Source organism: Emydura macquarii, unplaced genomic scaffold (genome assembly GCF_026122565.2).
Source record: "Emydura macquarii macquarii isolate MOO-44397 ecotype Brisbane River unplaced genomic scaffold, CSIRO-AGI_Emac_v2 contig_2897, whole genome shotgun sequence".
In the NCBI taxonomy this organism is placed as follows: Eukaryota; Metazoa; Chordata; order Testudines; family Chelidae; genus Emydura; species Emydura macquarii.
Window position 1 is genome coordinate 5,099,774 of NW_027133034.1, and position 19,134 is coordinate 5,118,907.

At 39.4% G+C, this 19,134-nt stretch overlaps 1 protein-coding gene across 1 annotated transcript in view; it reads right to left on the minus strand.

Moving 5' to 3' along the window:
* The window catches only part of TRPM6 (transient receptor potential cation channel subfamily M member 6), a 155,547-nt gene that overhangs the window by 45,277 nt on the left and 91,136 nt on the right, over positions 1 to 19,134 (minus strand). Inside the window, exons 19-25 of the mRNA XM_067569200.1 lie at positions 17,580 to 17,720; positions 15,795 to 15,923; positions 12,649 to 12,900; positions 11,499 to 11,673; positions 7,614 to 7,728; positions 5,897 to 6,096; positions 758 to 890 (exon numbers count right to left, since the gene is read on the minus strand). Coding sequence (XP_067425301.1) covers positions 758 to 890; positions 5,897 to 6,096; positions 7,614 to 7,728; positions 11,499 to 11,673; positions 12,649 to 12,900; positions 15,795 to 15,923; positions 17,580 to 17,720 — 1,145 coding nt within the window. The remainder of the gene's footprint in view (positions 1 to 757; positions 891 to 5,896; positions 6,097 to 7,613; positions 7,729 to 11,498; positions 11,674 to 12,648; positions 12,901 to 15,794; positions 15,924 to 17,579; positions 17,721 to 19,134) is intronic.

The window sequence follows — 19,134 nt, forward strand, 5'->3', positions numbered from 1 at the left end:
GTATAACAGAAGTTTGTTATCTGACAAATTTATGTTTTTATCAGCCTTTTTTTTCTTTTTACATGACTCATTCATTTTGTTAAATAGGCTACATTTTACCAGGAAAAACAAATTTATGCTAATGACTCAATGGTGACACTTGGAGTGAGATTTTCAAAGATGCTCAGCATTGGCCTAACTCTGCTCCCGTTGACATCAGTGGGAGTTTTGGGGTTAGACCAGCACTAGTGCTTTTGAAAGTCCCAACTAAAGCCCTTTTGACACATTGTGACTAGAGAGAGGAGGTGGAGTTGAAAGTATAACAAAGGTAATTCCACAGGGGCTGTAGATATTAGGCCTCCATATTGTGAATGACAGGTATACTTAATTTAGGGGAACTGTGAGAAGAAAGTTCATCACTAGCAATTCATAAACCTGTAAATAAAACATGTTGTGCGTGCTCCACCCTGCTACCATCCTCTTAGTGGTACACGGTCTGCAGAGTTAAAATGGAGCAATACTGTAGAGTTACACCCTTAACTGTTCACATATCACACATGTGGGAGTGCATTTCTGCCAGAAGCATTCGCCAGCCACTCCTTGTATTCAGTTTAAACAGATACTTTATGGATGCAGGATATGCCCTTTCCTCTTTCCTTGCACAACCATGTTGGAACAACCATAATTTGTATCCAAGACATTAGCTAGCCAACAGTCTTTTATACTGCATTACATGTTCCATTCTAAGTAGGTTTCAGCAGCAGCAAATCCCTCATACCTTTCTGTTGTTACACGGATCCTTTCACTGTCACTGGAATTCAAGCTTTCATTCTTTTCATGAAAGTACCTCTCCACACACTGTTCCTCAAACTCATGAAGTTTCTTTAACTCCTCATCACTCAGGTAGAGTTCTAAACAAATGAGACAATAGCTGCTGTCAAACATACTGATAGAAATTCATTTGTCCTGCTTTACTAAAAAAGAAACCGTTAAAATACATTTCCTTTCCTTTCTTGAAATTGTACTCAAATATGGAGACTAATGATGTGTATACACTCGAAATATGTGCATATGTGTTTTACAGCATCTTTCTCAATCCCAGGAGAGAAAGGGCAACTGATATAAGTCCTGCTGAATTTTGACTCATTCTATAAAAAGATGTGAAAATGCACAACCAAATGACTGATCTTATGGTATGGTACATTTTCTCTCCAGTATTTTCATGCATTATGTTTATATAGTTATACCTAATACCCAATACCTTACACTTTAAGGTTTACTTATGAGGCTCTTCCTTTCATATGACTGCTCTACCTTGGCTCAAAACATTTCTAAAGAGAAGAGAATTTACATCAGCTATAAAACCAGGGCTATTTCAAACGTTCAGTGTGATATGTGGTCATGGAGGTCTTTTTCACTTAATTGCCTCAAACATTCATATGTATAAAAATATTAACCAAGAGATATTGCAATATATATTTAAATGTACAACTCCAAATACATGTAATATGCTTGGCATGCTCTGAGACTATTTTTGACAGACCAATAAAAGATTTTTTCAGAGAATTGGTCAAGTTTTAGCTACTACTCAGACATGTAAAATATATCAAACAATTAGTCAGTCTCTAGAGAGCTTCTCTTCTGGATATTTCACTTTTTTCTTCTCCACATCTTCCAAATGAATTTTTCTTTGGATTTTTTCCAGCAACTTCAAAATGGATTTCAACAATTCAGAAATATGTTTCTCCATGTATTGGGATTCTCAGATTTGGGGACTTTAGTATCTCCATTCACACAGTGCATTTGGAAAATCTATTTTCTTTAAAAAATAGATACAAATTCCTCTCTCTTTGTCTGCAAATTCCCTTTTGTCATTAACTTTAGCAATTGTTCTTCAATGGATAGCATTTGTCAACAGTTAGCACGTAGTGGTGTCTGAGGTATCATAGTTTCCCACTATACTTTAGAATAAAGGTAACTGCAGAAACAGTGAGGTAATGATTAGCAAAGGTTGATGTTAAAAGATTTTATTGTGTCATTGTAATACATGGTACATCTTCTAGTGGAGTACTACATCCTCCTTTTCAGTGGGATGTAATCAATAATCTAATAGGTCATTCCCATTTCTAACCAGTACATGATCTTTCTGCTCTTGCCTGGATGATTCTAATCACCATGCCTGTGTATGTGCATTCATTTTCCACTGGGTGGCACTGTTTCCCCATGTCCTGATTAGATACTGATACACAAAACTAACTTGATGCAGAAAAAACTTGCCAAGCTGTTTCGGATATAGTTTTGGCTTTGTAAGCAAATTCAAATAACTGTATATCTGAAAAAAAGTGTGCAGCCAAGTCAACAGTCTCTCTATTGAAAGAACCTTTAAGTGAGCTAAGCAGCTCTTTTAGGTTTTCTGTTGTCTCATGTACCCTGCAAACAAGCTGCCACATTTGCCAGTTTATTCACTTATGGCATGCAAATATCCCAGAGGAACATTAGTACTTCAAAGGAATGATGCTGCATCCTCTCACAGCACAGGAGCTGAAACAAGGACTAGCAGTGAAGTGGTTAAACACTGACTAGTTAACCCTGGATTTGGATTCTGTAATCAGTTCTGACCATGACTTTAGGGATACGTATTCAGCACAGTAAGCACAGAATAACAGTAACCTGAGAGGTGTTTGTGAAACACCCCATATAAACATCAAGAATGCACACTGCAATGCACAATATTCCACAAAGCATAAAGTTGTCCATTACTTTAGAGTACAGCATCCTGGAGCTGAGTGACATCAACACTGGTATTAAATTGAGAGAGGATATTTTATATGTGAGAAGGAAACTAGCCAGGCAGGAGCTTCTTATTACTTTTATTATCCACTTGCACAACCAAATCTTTTGAATGATTCCATATTATGGCTCCTTTAAATTTACAAGCAGCTTTTATTTACTCATGTTGAGACAGGGGTCATCAAATGTAATGCTTCTGGTCATCGTTGCATGATTGTTATAGCAACCAAGAAAAAAAACTGCACCTGTGTGCAGCAATGCACAACAGGTCAGGTGCATGGGTCAGAAATTGCATTCCCTGAAGAATCAGGCCTGGGTTACTGCTGGACATAGATTCCTGACCACTGTTAACTATTGAACAGCTCTGCCTATTTAGCTATTTACATGGCTTAATCACACAGTAGGACCTCAATCATTAATGGATTTTATCCTGTCAATACTGGGTATTGTCTTACTGGGTGAAGTTTTTTGGCTTGTATTATGCTGGAGGTCAAACTAGCTGATCATAATGGCCCTGTCTGGCTTTAAAATTTATGAATGTAGGTACACTCCTGTAAAGTAGGAAGGTATTATCCCAATATTACAGATGGGAAATTAAACTTCTTATTTAAGGTCATGCAAGAGGTCTGTGGCTCAACTGGGTATTGAACCCAGGAGTTCTCAGTTTCAGACTAGTACCATATTCATTAGATTATCCTTGCATCTTAAATTGTCCCTTCTCAAATACTGTTGCAAGACAATGACAACATCTGCAAAGCCCCAGACTTATACTGCTGTTTTTGCCTAGGAGACATTTACACGTGCCTGTATAATGTCTTACAGAGTTGCCGACGTGTGGGTTCATTCTGGTGCAACAGTCTACAAATTGCACAGTATGGATGAGATGCTGGGAAGTTGGTGAAGTAAAAACTACATATACTGAGAATGGCAAGTTATGTGTACTGGCTGAAGGGGCCACTCCCAGTATGGACCCAAGCAATGTTATTTTAACTGGCCTATGTGCTGTTTCATGCCTTAATTTCCTGTGGTGATACAAATATTATATCTCCTGTCATTTTTCATAATGTAACTGAAATATTGGCAAAAGGATGTTTTAAAAGTAATACCCAAGTTTGGGTATCCTCCCTTAAGCCAGGATTTTAAAAGCTTAATGGCCAAATTGCTGAACCCTTTAATAAATACATAATTATTTATTATTATTAACAACAATAATAAGGCTATTGTACGGTAATAAACTTGTAATTCATTTGTTTCAGGGAATAGCAGAAATAAAATCAGGTGTTAGCAGAATGCACTTTGGTACCCACCATCCAGCTCATATGCAAACAAAACAGTGAGGTGGATATACCACCATTGCAAAAACAGTTAATCTATGGTGGGCTATCCCAGAGAAGGTTAGCCTCCAACCCATGGTTCAGACATTAAGTTTGTTGTTAATGTTTATATAATTAATAGCCACCATTGTGGCTATTGTGGTCCTGGGAACATGCTGCTGAGTAATACATCTTAAAAACAAACAAAAAGAGAAAGAAATATGATTAAACTGAAAAAATTATATCTATAAGAAAAAAAGGCGTGGAATGTAGGTTTAGTCTGAGTAAGGACACAAAACAATGAACGAAGTATGAATTCACAGTAGCCTTGTAAATATGTAGATATAGAGTTAGTAGAAAAAAGATAGTAGGAAAATAAGCAGTATGCAATAGATAGCATACGTGTGGTGCATGAGCAGTTCGTGACCTGGGTAGAGATTGTTTCCCAGAAGCTACTGAACCAGTTATAGAGCACGTGATACAATGTAGAAGAGAAAGTGCATGTGGCAGTTTGTTTTAGAAAGCATATATAAGCTGATTAATAATTTTGTACTCTGTATGTGTGTGTGCCCTGTACTCATCCCCTACACGTGAGTCGGATCAGCTCCATGTGATTTGACCGTATGCCAATAAACAAACCTCAATGATGAGTTTGGAGTCGAGCTGAGTTCTTGGGAACGGAGTGGATAAGTTTTCAGGGGCTACCCTAACACATATGAATCAGCAGGGGGATGGGAAGTCCACAGGAAGGAAAGAATAGCAGGGAGCCTTCCTGGCTTTTGAAACAGAGACAACGAACTTTGGGGTGATATAAGGGAGGCAAAAAGACATTTAAGTTGTCTATCACTTGAGGAACTCTAGGGTCCAGAGCTCTTGAAACCACAGAATGTTGGATCCTTTAACCAAGAGGGTTGAAGTCTTTGGGAACCAAAGACAGATGAGGCAAAATTTTAACTTGCTGAAATTCAGTTTTAGTCTTGTAAGTGTATTTTACTTTTATTTGCATCTAGCCTTTTCTATTTTTATTCCTTATACTTGGTATCACTTAATCCTATGTCCTTTCATTAAATGAACTTGCTTTACATTTACTGTAAACCATTTTAGTGCTGTGACTGAAAGAAGAGTGCTTGTCAATCCCCAGTTAAATAAGTGAGCTGCAACAAACTTAATAACAGTGTGCCAGGAGAGGAATAGTCGGTGCTGGGAGACATCTCTGGGGATTCGAGAGTTGGGGTTCACTGTTTGTTGTCTGTAAGGCAAGGTTTGGACTGGCAGAGTCCTAAGAGTTTTCTGGCAAGTCAGATAAGCTGGTGTGTCAGGAAGTTGTCACAAAAGTTAGCAGTAGCAAAACTCTCACTTGCTCAGGCAAAGGGGGTAAACACAGTAACTCACAGTTCTGGGAACTTCGGCAGATTGTCACATCTGCAGATGATTTGGGGGAAATTCAGGACTGGGAGGTTGTTTGGGTCACTCTGCAAAAAGTAACTGGGCGGGGAAAGCCAGGGTGTGACCTACATGCTTGTATAGGAGCTGTTGGTGTCAGCACCATGAGCCATAGCAGCTCAGTATTTAAGGCACCCAGAGTTGCAGAGCAGGTGGTGACAAAACCCGTTATTGGTCTGGGTTGATACCCAAAGCATCACAGGGGGAGAAAAGAACAGCAACCTAAATAAGGTCTTATGGTACAAAGCTCACCAATGTTCCTTTCACTATCAAGCCCACCAACAAGGTATTGGAAGGCTAGCAAAACATCCCTGATCACCTGTTCCCATAGGCCCCCAGTTGAAGGCCTGGAAAACCCGCCCTCTGCTTACTTAGTCCAACATCGCCTTCCTCTTGATCCAGCTCATTTGGGGGTCGATGATGGCAGATGTGGTTTATGAAGAGGCCGATGTGGCTCAGAATGATGAAAGGTGGAGGCAGCCATGGCTTCTCATGATATGTCATAATGTAGCGGTAACGGTTGTATTTCCAGAGCTTGTTTGATATGGATTTCATATCATAATAAACATTACTGTAAAACAGAGAAACGGGAAAAAAACAGGGACGTTCATGTGAGGAATCACCCCATGATAACATAAGATGCCTGTCTCCAGATATACTGCACTATTGAAACAAAGGCAACAATCCTAAAATGGGGTAAATCAGTTTAGCATCTTCAACAAAGCAGCAGCAGGTGGATGGAGATAATTCAGAGAGCCTGAGATTTTCAAAGCTGCCTCACAGATTTGGATATCCAACTCTCAAAATGTATGGGAGTTGTGCATCAAACCCATTGAAGTGGTTTTGAAAATCTCAGCCAAAGTGTTTCAAGTTCCCCTCTCCCCTATCAAATATTCTCAAGAATTCAACATTGCTGAATATTTGAACAGGATTAAATGTAGGAATCAGGACTGGCAGCCAGGGAAATGGTTGTAACAAAACAAGGCTGCAGAATGGAAACAGTTCTTCAGTACTTCATGCTCCTCCCACCAAGAACCTCCAGCAGGAGGCAGCAGTTCAAAAGATTCTCCTGCAAAGGGCTCTTTGGAGCAGTGACACTGCTAAACTTGGCACTGAAAAGACATCTAACTGTTTATTGTACAACAACAAGCCATTGCTCAGGGAAGCGACCTTCAATCTTGAGGCACAGCTTTCATTCCAATCTATTTATAATTTCCTGGTCACACCTGGCTCTTGAAGACCCACAAAGGAATCATAACAACACCAGTTTTGTTTTTGAGAGAATAATTAAATGTACTGCTAAGTCTGTACTGAGGTTAATCGATTTTTGTCTCCCATGAGAAAGAAACCAAAAAGCTGAAAAGGTGGGTTTAGCTCATCATTGCTGCCGAAGATTTAAATATAGAAATAATTAATGATGCAATTTCACAGCTATATACGAAAAAAGAAATCCGTGCCTTGCCATAACTTCAGCACAGGAATTTCTGTTTGGGAATGGAAACAAAGATGGCCGTTGATCATTCAACTGCTTCAAATTTTAATCACTGCATTTCTTCAAGCTGACTTTTTTTTAAATGTCTGGCTAGAAATAGATGTGAAAGAATTGCTCCACTGAAATATTGGAACTATAGAAGAAAAAAACTAACAGTTTAGAAGGTTTGGATTGTTCTCCACTACCAGTGCCATAGTTATATGCATTGCTCTTTTGCATTAGCAATCAGGAGAAATTGACCTCAATACAATGGATGCCTTTCCAGAGAGCCCCTTATTAAAATGCCACCACAAAACTGGAAGAGAAATTGGAGTGATTACTCTGTCATTGATGGCACACCCCACCTATGGATGCAAAGTATGCCAGAGATAAATTCACCCTATGATTCATAAAAATAATGATAAAAATCAGCATTTTTGTTTAGGATGGATTAGACTGCACCAAATGACAGAAACCTCCACCTGTCTACAACCCCTCAAAGATAGGAGTTTATTGTAGGTTAAATGGGGGACTTTCGTTGGAGCCTCCTGTAGAAATATTGGCAGCATATCCATTGGTTTGGTTTGGTTTTGCAACAGCATATCATTGGTACCTACTTAAAGAAAGCAATCAGCAAGTTGACCATGATGATGTACTGTACAAAGAGGTATACAGCTTGGAGGAATGGCGTGAGGAAGGACCCAGGAGGGCAGTCTTCATTTAATTGACAAGCTTCAAAGAAAGGAAATGGAAAGTTACCACATCAATCAGCATAAGTTAATATTTAATATGTTTTTCATTCTCGGAGGACAGATCTAATCTGGCATAAAACAGGGCAACGCCAGTGATTTTCGAGGAGCTACGCTAATTTACACCAGCTGAGGCGCTTGCCCTCTGCTTTTAAGGAAAATCTTAGACCTCTTCAAATCACCATTGAACTTGCGTATGATTTCTATACTAGACTAAATGTGTTATATCATTGGGCTAAGCATTTTGGTGAGGTGAAAGTTGAACAAACCTGAGTGTATCATGGAGATGGCACACTTAGCCAGGGGGAGTTAAAAACTCAGTCATGGAACCTGTTGAGGCAAATGGCAAAACTCCCCCTGACTTCAGTGGGAATAGGACAGGACCCCTGAACTGCTTCATCTATCCTAGAACATTCATAACAGTTCCACTGGCTGCTTCTCTTCTGTCTCCAAACTGGAAGAGATAGCCAACCCCAGAGAGAGAGAGAGAGGAAAAACACATCCTATATGTTTAATTTACATTTGCCCCCAATAACGTACCTACATTTATATAAAGCAATAAACAATGGTTGTATTTTTACCCAACATATATTATATTACTTTTGCTTTACAGTTGTATATAGAGTTCCCACTGACTTCAATGGATATTATACAGAGTATCTGAAAGCACAATTTTACATACTGTGTTTAAAATTAGAACAATCAAATCTTACCTATTTAATCATTGCAAAATATATGTATCTACTACTTAATGCCCTTTAGAACTGAGCCATGTTGATATGCCACCTGTATTTTTACATATTTGCAGACTAGGCATAAAAAGTGTAGAAGTAAATTATTCCTATATAGTTTAAATAAAAGCAAATGAAATCAAGTGTAAGTGAATCTATTGTTCTGAAGCTCTGGGAAATCTGAATAAAATTATACACAAATTAAAGGACCCTATTAACATTCATAAGCTCCAAAGTTGATTGAATTTTCTTTTAATGTTTGTAATTTTTGTAAGCAAATATTGATTTTTCCCCCATAATTAATGAGCAATTCTACAATCATAAACCGACATACACAGCCATTAGAGAAATAACAGTTATATTAAGGAAACAAAGTTCAATATCAAACTTCTTTGGGACGATCGCTAATAGGGAGTTAAGTGAATTAAACTGTGAAAAATACATTGGTAGTGCCCTTTTAGTAAAGATATTGACTTAGAAAAAGTTATCTCATAACTGACCTTGAGATATCAATTATACTACTGCATCAGCAACAATAATAAATGTAGCATCCCTCAGCACTAAAATCAGGGACGGGCAACTTTAAGATAGTATAGAGCTACAAAATCCACTAAAATCCTTTGGCAGGCCACAGATTTTTTTTTTTTTTTTTTTAAAGAGGCTACATATTGCATAACCCAGAAATGTTTGCTATAATACAGCATGTTAACATACAGTTAACTGTGTATTAACAATGTAAAACCAAAATGTTCTGAAATATAAAAGCCCCTGACAGCATAACCTCTAATTAGAAAAAAACCAAAACCTAAATCTTTCCTAAACATTTTTCAGTATGCAGAAGAGCAGAGGATTAATAAATGAAAATAACAAAAAAGGAAAACATCTTTAACATTTTTTCTGTCTCCACTCCCAGTCTCTGGCTTTGCTCTGCTCCCCCATGGACACAGACTCCTCCACACCAGCCAGAGCCTGGCCTGGGAGCAGTAGCCCATGTGCTGTGTTGCACTTCCACTCAAATCAGATTGGCTGTGGAAGATGGGAGACAAAACGAAGGCAATAACCAGAGCCAGATGGTGTGGGGCAGATCTGATCTCCTCTCCTGCATGACAGAGAGGTGGTTGGGCCAAAGAGTGCAACCCAGCACATGGATTCCTATTCCCAGTCCTGGGCTGTGCTCCACTGTCCAGGAACACAGGCTTCGACTCCAACCCAATGCACCCAGCTTCAGTTACTTCCTCCCTGCATGTGATGATGTGCCCTGCCCCCACCCCCTGCTGAAGAGGCAGTGAGGTTGGCCAAAACCTGACTGGCTCTCAGCTCCCAAACAGTCAGCCAACGAGGAGGCAGAAACTGCAGACAGGTGCTGTGGGGCACAGTCAGAGCCCATGGTGATGGGGAAATGGAGCCGAGTCGAGCAGTATGAGGCAGCAGCAGCTTTACTAAAAGACTGCTTCCATCAGCCACCTGACTCAATCTTAAAAAAATATAAAATAAAATTCTGGGGCTGCAATCCAGCCTATGGGTGAGCCAAATAAAATGATCTGGCAGGCTGCATGTGGCCCCTGGGCTGCCAGTTGCCCATCCCTGATTTAAATGGTTGTGGTCTACAGTTATAGATTCATAGATTCCAGGGCTAGAAGGGACTATTGTGACCATCTAGTCTGACTTCCTGTATAACAAGTACCACAGGACTTTCCCAAAATGATTCCTAGAGCATATCTTTTAGGAGAATGTCCAATCTTTATTAAAAAAAAATTCCACCATGACCCTTGATTAATTGTTCCAAAAGATAATTACCCTCGCTGTTAAAAATGTATGCCTTATATATCTAGTCTGAATTTGTCTGGCTTCAACTTCCAGCCATTGGAGTGTATTTTACCTTTCTCTGCTAGACTGAAGAGCCCATTATCAAATATTTGTTCTCCATGTAAGAACTTAGGGCATGTCTACACTGCCGGCTCCTTGGGGATCAATGCAGCGGGATCGATTGATCAGAAGTGCTCTCCAGTCGATGCCATTAATCCACCGCCCCAAAAAGGAGTAAGGCTGCGTCGTCCAGACGGCGTCTCGCGTTGACATAGGGCAGTGAAGATGCCGCAGTACAGCAACATAAGTAAGTCACAATGGGAGATACACAAGCTATATTATGTTGACCGCTGGCAGCAGTGTAGGCCAAGCCTTACAGACTGTAAGCAAGTCACCCCTTAACTTCTTTTGTTACACTTCGTAGATTGAACTGCTTGACCCTATCACTGTACGGCATGTCTTCTAATCCTTTAATCATCTTCATGGTTCTTCTCTGAACAGGATACAATACTAAGTATAGCTTCTTCTTTCATCCATCTGTTTTAGGGCTTTATTCTGCTGCCCATCACCATAGTCTTCCACATAAAATCAATAGCAATAACGAAATCCCTTGTGCAATCTCTAGCCCTTCTCTCTTTTCAGAGTAAAAGCTAAACTACGGTCAGGTTTTTTTTTTTTATTATTGCCAATTACTTTTTAATTTTTATTCATTTCTATTATCGTCAACCGATTGAGTCATTTGTTTGTCATAGGTATTTTGGGGGCACTGTTCAGGTAGAAGGAGGTTTCGATGTTGTGAGTGTAATTCTTGCTATGGTGTAAAGGCTTTTTCAAAGAGGAAGGTTCTGCAGCATTAATTCAAGATGGTCAGAATTTGGATTGACTTAATCTCCTCTGGAAATTCATTCTATAGCAGGATCCCCTGGATGAAAAATACTAGTTCTCATGGGCTCTGTCCTGGGCTTTGTGATTTTTCATTTACACGGTTAAATCTGGTGACTCTAAATCTGATTTTCATTTTTAACAAAGATCCTAAAGGGAATATTCTCCTTTCTGATCATGAATGCCAGATAACATTAGATATACACTGAAAGCAAAATCCTTTGAGGAAGTATGGACTTTATAACTAGTCCAAGCTGTATGGCCCAAATCCAGCAAAGCACTTAAGCACGTACCTAACTTTAAGCACATTAATAGTCCCGTCAAAATCACTTACCATCTATTTCTCCAGCATAGACCTCACCAAACATCATCCAATAGGGTTGGAACACAATATCTCGTGCCAGAGACCAAGTGGGAGGCTCCTCTGGAGAAAGAATTGCTTTTCGTGATACCCCAAAACTCAGCAACACTATGGCCATCATAATGACAATATAGAACATGTTTGCTGTCTGCATTGAAAAATGAAATACAGAGAGCTGTATTAAATTATTAATATTAATTCTGAGTGGGAGTATAAATCACAGCTTTTACATATAAGTATCTAAATAATAATATCATTATTTCTTGGGGAGAGGGAAGTCCAGGGTTTATTTCCATAAAATGGCCTGCCCTTATTAACCACTAGAGGTGAAATTCACCCCACTTCAGAGAGCGAGTATTAGGCCTACACACCACTCAAGTCCTTATGGGATGTAAATGGGATTTGAGTGGTTCACAGGCCTTGAGCTGGTCTTCTGCCCAGGGGTGAATTTCAGTGATTAAGTCAATGAATCTTAGAGAAAAGAATTACACCTTTTAATTCGGTGCTACAATTATTATGTGAGATAAAACGTAAGTATTAACAAGACATTTCCCAATAACTGAGGGAAATTACAGCAGGAGTCCATAGACTTCTCAAACAGTCTCAGTTTGGATACAAAAAATAACTTTGATCTCAGGGTAATTTTGCCTGTTAAAAATGAGGTAGAATTTTTAATCTAGATATAAAATAATCATGAGACAGCTTCCCAGAGCTAAAGGAATTACCTAAGGTACTAAACCTCTATGTGCCACAGCCAGAGGGGGTTTGGTTTTGGGAGGGAGGGTTTGGGAGGATGGAGGGGTTGGTTGGTTTGTTTTTTCCTCGTTGTTTATCTAGCTGGATCAGAAAGCCAAACTAAAATTCAGCCTTTCTCTGTGGAACCAAGTGAAAATGGTGTCTGTGGATAAACTCAAATAATGAATAAATTAGCAAAAACTGTGATCTGATCATGGACAATTTATTAACAGAAAGAAAGGCACAATTTGTGGATAAAATACTTATGAATTATTAGCCCAACTCTAGTCTGGCTACCCTTCTGTTTTGTGTCCATTTCTGAACTTTACTCTTCCATCATTTTAAGTGTCATAACTGCAAAAATGCTACCCTGCAGTCAAATACTCACCATTTTCCCAATCATCATCAGATATGGGCCTGCATGTTGATTTACAGCAAAGAAATCGAGGAGCCGTGCATACCAGAATATTATATCCAAGCAGTAAATTAACCTCCCTGCTGTTTGAACAGGAGGGTCAATCCAGCGCAAGCCAAAACCAGTCACAAACAGGATGATAGCTATGGAATCTGTGAAGTTCCAGTACTCATAAATCCACACCTTCACCTTTTGGCTGAACTTTCCTGGCTCTGAAATAAATATCTAAAAAGAAAGTGGAAAAATAACAAAGGCCAGTAAAACCCTCACCATTCAACCTCCCACCCTGTTTGAGCCATCAATTGGTACATAGAAATATATGATTTATGACAAGTTTATACACTGAAAGTTCACCAGGTCAGTGCTCTGCAATCCCATGATTGCTGGAATTTGAAATGAAACAGTAACCATCATATTGTTCACACAACAGGTTAGTTGTCCCTACTGAGAAATGAATTCTGCTTCTGAATCCATTCACTGATGGATACATTCCATAGCAGAAAAGAGTAAGCAGTATACAATTGTTAAGCATGTGTATTTTTGGTAAACAAATATGGGGTTTGTTTAGAGGAGAAATGGTCATGACCTATAGAAACCATTTCCAAAGCCCCATAGTCGTGGAAAATACCAGCCCAATCCTGCTGAGATGAAAGTAATTAACGTGTCTTAGTTTAGTTCTGAAATACAAAGTAAGATCTCTGTATGCCAATTCTGAAAAAGGAGTGCTGGAAACTGGGATGGTAGAGAGTGAAATGTTTGCTTCTTGAACTATAAGGGTGCCCCAAAGGGATTTTCAGCTTCACTAAGCAAATGTGTGAAGTGGAATCTTTGGAAGGCTATAAATAAGACCTTTACACATTGCATGATTGAGGCCAATTATGCACTGCTATGGAAGATCAAACTGATAAGGAGCAAGTGAAAGAGAGATTTTGAAATGCTAGGCCCTGATCCTGAAAAAATGTACTCATATGAGTAACTTCATGTAACTGAGTAATCAGTTCAGTGGAACTACTCACATGTGTACAGCTACTTACAGGAGTATTTGCAAGATCAGGCCCTAGGGCTGTACCAGTTACTTGATACAATCTAGAGAAACACTTCTGCACAGTCGAACATAACAAGGCCCTAAGGAATCAATCAGTTGCCTGTGTAAGACACAGTGTTACTTTTCCAGTAGACCAGAACTAGTGCATGGACTAAGAAATACTCCTGTAAATCAAGTTTTATAGTCTTGAGTGACATGTTCCTGAACCCACAAATAAAATTTGCCATAGCACAACTGTTTGATGCTTTATGGTGTGATTTTTTTTTAAATCAGATAACCCTTTTGTGTCCTTTTGTCATTTTAACCCCAGGCATATAGCTTCCATATCTGTTCCAGACTCCATTTTCTACCCTAGATTTGGGCTGCCCTTTGAAAGACAACGTCCTCTTCCTCTTTTTGCAAGGGTCACTCTTCAAATGTTTCTTCTGTTCTAAGAGATATATTAGCTCTAGCAGAATTCCCTACTTTTACTACAGGGAATTGTCTCAAATTGGTAAACATTTTAAGGGTATCCACGACACTTCTAACAGTTAGTAAAGCATTCCAACACCATATTAAAAATATTTATTATATTAATTGTTATTGTATTTTATTTATGTGTTTGTTTGTTTGTTTTGGTAATTCTACAGTCAGATGAAGATAAATTTTGATTATCTGTCTCATCCCATAAAATAATTTGGAAAACACTTCACTGTTTTTGTCACTAAGATCATCTATGGCTTTGGAATGTAGATTGTACTTACCCCAGAGGCTCAAATGTCAGTAATGTAGTTTTTTCACTTCACTGTATGTCTGAAGTATGTCTGTGTGTAAAGTGCCATATTGTCATTTTGTGGGGCTAAAGTCCTCTATGTTTCCACAGAACATAATGCAGTACACACAGCTGAAGTGCAAAGTTCTGGGTCTACAATGAATACCTCCTTAGCAGAAAAAGCAACATATGCTCATTCAGAACCTGACTTCTAAACTGAGACATCCACCAGGACTACTAGTTGATTTAATCAATCAATTGCAATTGATTTGGAATGCTTTCTTTGTTTTTTCAAAATTTAAAATTTCTAAATTTGAAAAAAAAATCTTTGATGTTTCAAATTTTGAAACATTTCAACCAGCTTTCATTTTCATTATGTGGACTCTTTATCCACAGAGACTGGAAAGAGACTCCAATATATTTTACCTACAATAGATCACAAAACAGATATTAATTGGTAATAATTTCCAGTCAGTGTCACAATCAAAGCAGCAACCTAGAGGTGAAATCCATATTCCATTATCAATGGACTAGTGGTCTAACCCAAGGTTCTAAAAAATGAGCACCTTGATTTAGGCTCCTACATTCATATTTAGACACCTAAATAGGTGGACAGATTTTCAAACATGCTGGGCACCTAACAGTTCCCATTAAAGCTGGTCAGGAATTTTTTGACAACGTTTTCATGAAAAAATGTCAATTTGTCAAAACCAAAATAGATGACAAAACAAGGTTGGTTCCAATAAATCTCATGACTGGACAGTTTCTTTTTTAAAAAAAGTTTCAGAATAATTGAAGTGTTTCATTGCAACATTTTTAAACAAAAAAAAATCCAATTTTCCCATTTGAAATGACTTTTTTACTAAAATTTAAGCTAATTAAACTGAAAAATGTTTTTTTAAGTCAAAATTGAAATGAAACATTTCAAAATTATCACAATGAAAGAACTGACCCAAACCAAAAAAAAAATCAGTTTTGATTTGTGAAAATGTTCAAGATTATGACTTTTTGTCCCAATTTGGGATGGTAAAAATTTTATAATTGTCAAAAATATTTGAGAAGCAAGAAAACTGTTTCCTGCAAAGCTATTGTTCCAACTGGCTTAGGTGCCTAAATAGGGATTTAGGAGGCAAAAATTAGGCACCTCCTCTTGAAAATACAGTCCCTAGTTTTTAATTAACTAGGACTGCTGAAAAGTAAAGATTTTGCATATTTCTTTCTTCTGGCAAACCCTTTGGAAAGGAATTTAAGAACCTGCAGTCATTATTTATAATTTGTCCTCTACAAATGTAGAGTAGAGAGAGTGGAAAAGGAACAGCTCACCTCCCTGACTTTCTCAATGGCAGTGGTGAAAATGTAGATAATTACAAGCCACTCTTGAACACTAGGCCTGGATTCCATCTTCACCAACACAGTGTAAGTGAACAGCATGAGAAATGCTAAGTACGCCATCTGCAGAACACACAACACACATTTGGTATGCACAGGTAGCTGTGACTGAGACAAAGAAATTAGAAACTCACTGAAAACACTGCCAAAAGTAAAAACAAGTGTGCTATATTGAAACAAAATTTTGTCAAATTAATGGGACACTATCAAGAGTTTCATTCCAAAAATTTCCCATCAGCCTTTCAAATTGCTATATGCCCTGAGGAGTGTCCTCCAGAGCTTTATTATCATTATTTTTTATTCTTTGTATTATCGTCACCCCTAGGAGCTCCATTCATGAGCCAGGACCCCATTACAGTAGATGTAGTACAAACACGGAACAAAAAGACAATCCCTACCCAAAAAAATTTAGAATCTAAGTATAAGACAAGAAACAACTGATGGATACAGACAGACTGATGAGGAGGTACAAGGAAACAATGAAGCAATATTGTTAAAATAGACCAGATAGTCACAGTGTGAGGGAAGAGGTGTAACACACAATAGAGTAAACAATGTGATGGCAGCAAACGTTGATGGGAAGAGGTGGGGGAAATTAGGAGGAGGTCAACTAAATGGAAAGAAAAGTAAAGGGAAAAGGGTGAGGGGGACAGGGCAGGGGAGGAGAGGCAGGTGTGGAGTGAAGCTGAGGTGTTGAGACTGTGGCTATATCTACACTCAGAGCTGGGGGATGTGCATCCCAGATCAAGAAGACATCCTCACACTAGCTCTCATTGAGTTAGCACACTAAAAAGAATAGGGTAGCTGTTGTATAAACGTACGGGTTCTTACTTCGGGTGGCCAGCCCATGTTGCCAGTCACCACTGCCTGTGCTACTCTGGCTACCACAAACACTTTTATCACACTAACTCGATGAAAGCTAGCATGAATGTGTCTACATGGGCTGGGAATCACTCCCCTAGCTCCAAGTGCAGACGTAACCAGTGAGGGAAGGGAAGGGTCAGAGCAAACAGCTAATCAGCATAGAGCAGAGAAACTCAGGGAACATGCTACAGTTTTGACGGGAATGTCCACAGGTCCTGGCTTTGGCTACTTATGTTCCTATAGGCTGGTGTCTCAGGCTGGTTGCTCTCTGCAGTTGTTCCCCAAGGCCACATGGTGGGACTCAGGGAGGCATGGCCAAGGTCCAACTGCCCCCAGAGCGTGGGTGGGTTGTCTCCCATGTCCAGGAGGGTGCTGGGGGTGGGGTGGCCCCCGTAGAGCTAAGTTTTACTTCTTCCCCACCTCTAGTGCAAGAGTCCCTGCTTCGGCTGCATCTTTAAAAAAAAATCCCACTCCTTTATTGCCAAAATATTCAACAGAAGACACAGTCAAAACTATTTTTCCAAGATATATGCAGCACACAATCAAAAACCACTAAGGCTCCAATCCTGCAATTTATAATGTGCAGGCCAAATGCTGCACCTTCACAGAGACCCACTAAAGTCAAACCAATGGTATGAGCCCATTCTGCTGGTTTTCCATACCCAGAGCTAGGATTTGCACCTACAATTAATTGGGAGGATGAAAAACACAGGCAGGAGCCACATTCCAATCCAGGAGTGACTTCATTTCACTGTGACTGTAGGTGAAGTGATCATTTTATATATATTCTGTTAAAGATTTAACAGATGCTTCAGGCAATATTAATATCTAGTTATTCTTATTTCAAAAACCAACCGTATGAAACCAGAACTTGACAATTGGGGCATTGTAGAATTCATAGACTTTTCTTGTTGCAGGAAGGCTTCCCTGCCCACTGTTGGTGGAAAAGGTCTGGCTTTCATCTGGCTTCTCTGGTCCCTTTTCTGCATCATAATTCTGTTTCAAAAGGAAACAGTTTTAAAGTCAGACAACATGCTGTATGAGTACAAAGATTCAGCCACATTAACAGAAACACAGGGAAACTTGGAAACGAAACGCTACAGTAAATACAGTAAGGTATATGCAAACTAGTATGTGTCAGTCACATGCAGTTACAACTGTCATTTGCAAGGAACACCACCAGATAATATTCTTAGCATTAAACTTAAGTAAATGCACAAGGTTTTTTTGAGTTTCAAAAGGGTGGTCTTCTGATTAAGGCACTGGACTGGAAATCAGGAGATCTGAGTGTAATTCCTAGCTTTGACACAGACTTCCTGTGTGATCTGGGACATGTGCCTAAATCACTTTGTGCCTCACTTACCCATTCTGTGAAATGGGGATAATAATAATCCCCAATCTAACAGAGATGTGGTGACTATAAATCCAATGATGTTTGTGAGGCATTCAGATATTACTGTGATGAACACCACAGAACAGTTCTAAGAAATTTTGGAATATATACAGAGCAAATGAAAGGACTGTGAAATTATTAATTATTTATTGTGATTTGGACAATGTGCCTGCTTAGGAGAGTACGAGTAAATCAGAACCACTTCTACACACACGCCGGGGTGGGCGAGTGGCAGTGAGTGCACATGAGGACTGCTGAGGGAGAGAGGAGAGTGTGCATGTGCAGGAGGAAGAGTGAGGCGGAAGGAGTGTGCATTGTCAGGAGAGTAGACGAAGGGAGGGTCTCGGGAGGTTGTCGAGCGGAAGCACAGCCTGGTGCAGAGTGGGGGTGAAGCGAGGGGGAGGCCTATGAGAGGGGTGGAGCCATGGTCCAAGTGCCAGTGCCCTCCCCCCCCAAACCTCCTCAAAGGCAGGAGTCACTTGCCACCCATATGCTGTTGGTATTGGCCCTCAATATATAACTACCCACCTACCACCTGCAGAGCAAGAAGGAAGCTGGGGAGGAATTGTGATACACAGCTTTATCTCTGAGGTGTGATCCTTCCGAGGGCTACAGGTAGGGTGGTGCAGTTCACGCACTATCCTTTCCTCATGGCTGAGCTTAAAGGTATAGTCCAACCCATACAATTTTCTTAAAGTCTTAATAATGGCTTCTGCCAACTGAAGAAGAGAGAATTGTCCTGTGAGAGGATATGATTTCTAGTTTCAGCATACTGAAGTATAATTTATAACCACCTGTGAAAAATGCCGTTCTGTTGAATCTGTATATTCTGGACCTCTTCTGTGGCTTTGTTATGTTGTTGTTCATCTCAGTTCTCTTCCAGAAAAACCATAGCTAACCGTTACAGTTCACGTAAAAAGAACGAACACTCAACACTTGATAAATTATGAGGCTAACAACTTTGCTTCTATAGAAAGGAAACCTTCCTGTCTCATGAAGGTCAGATAACACTCATTC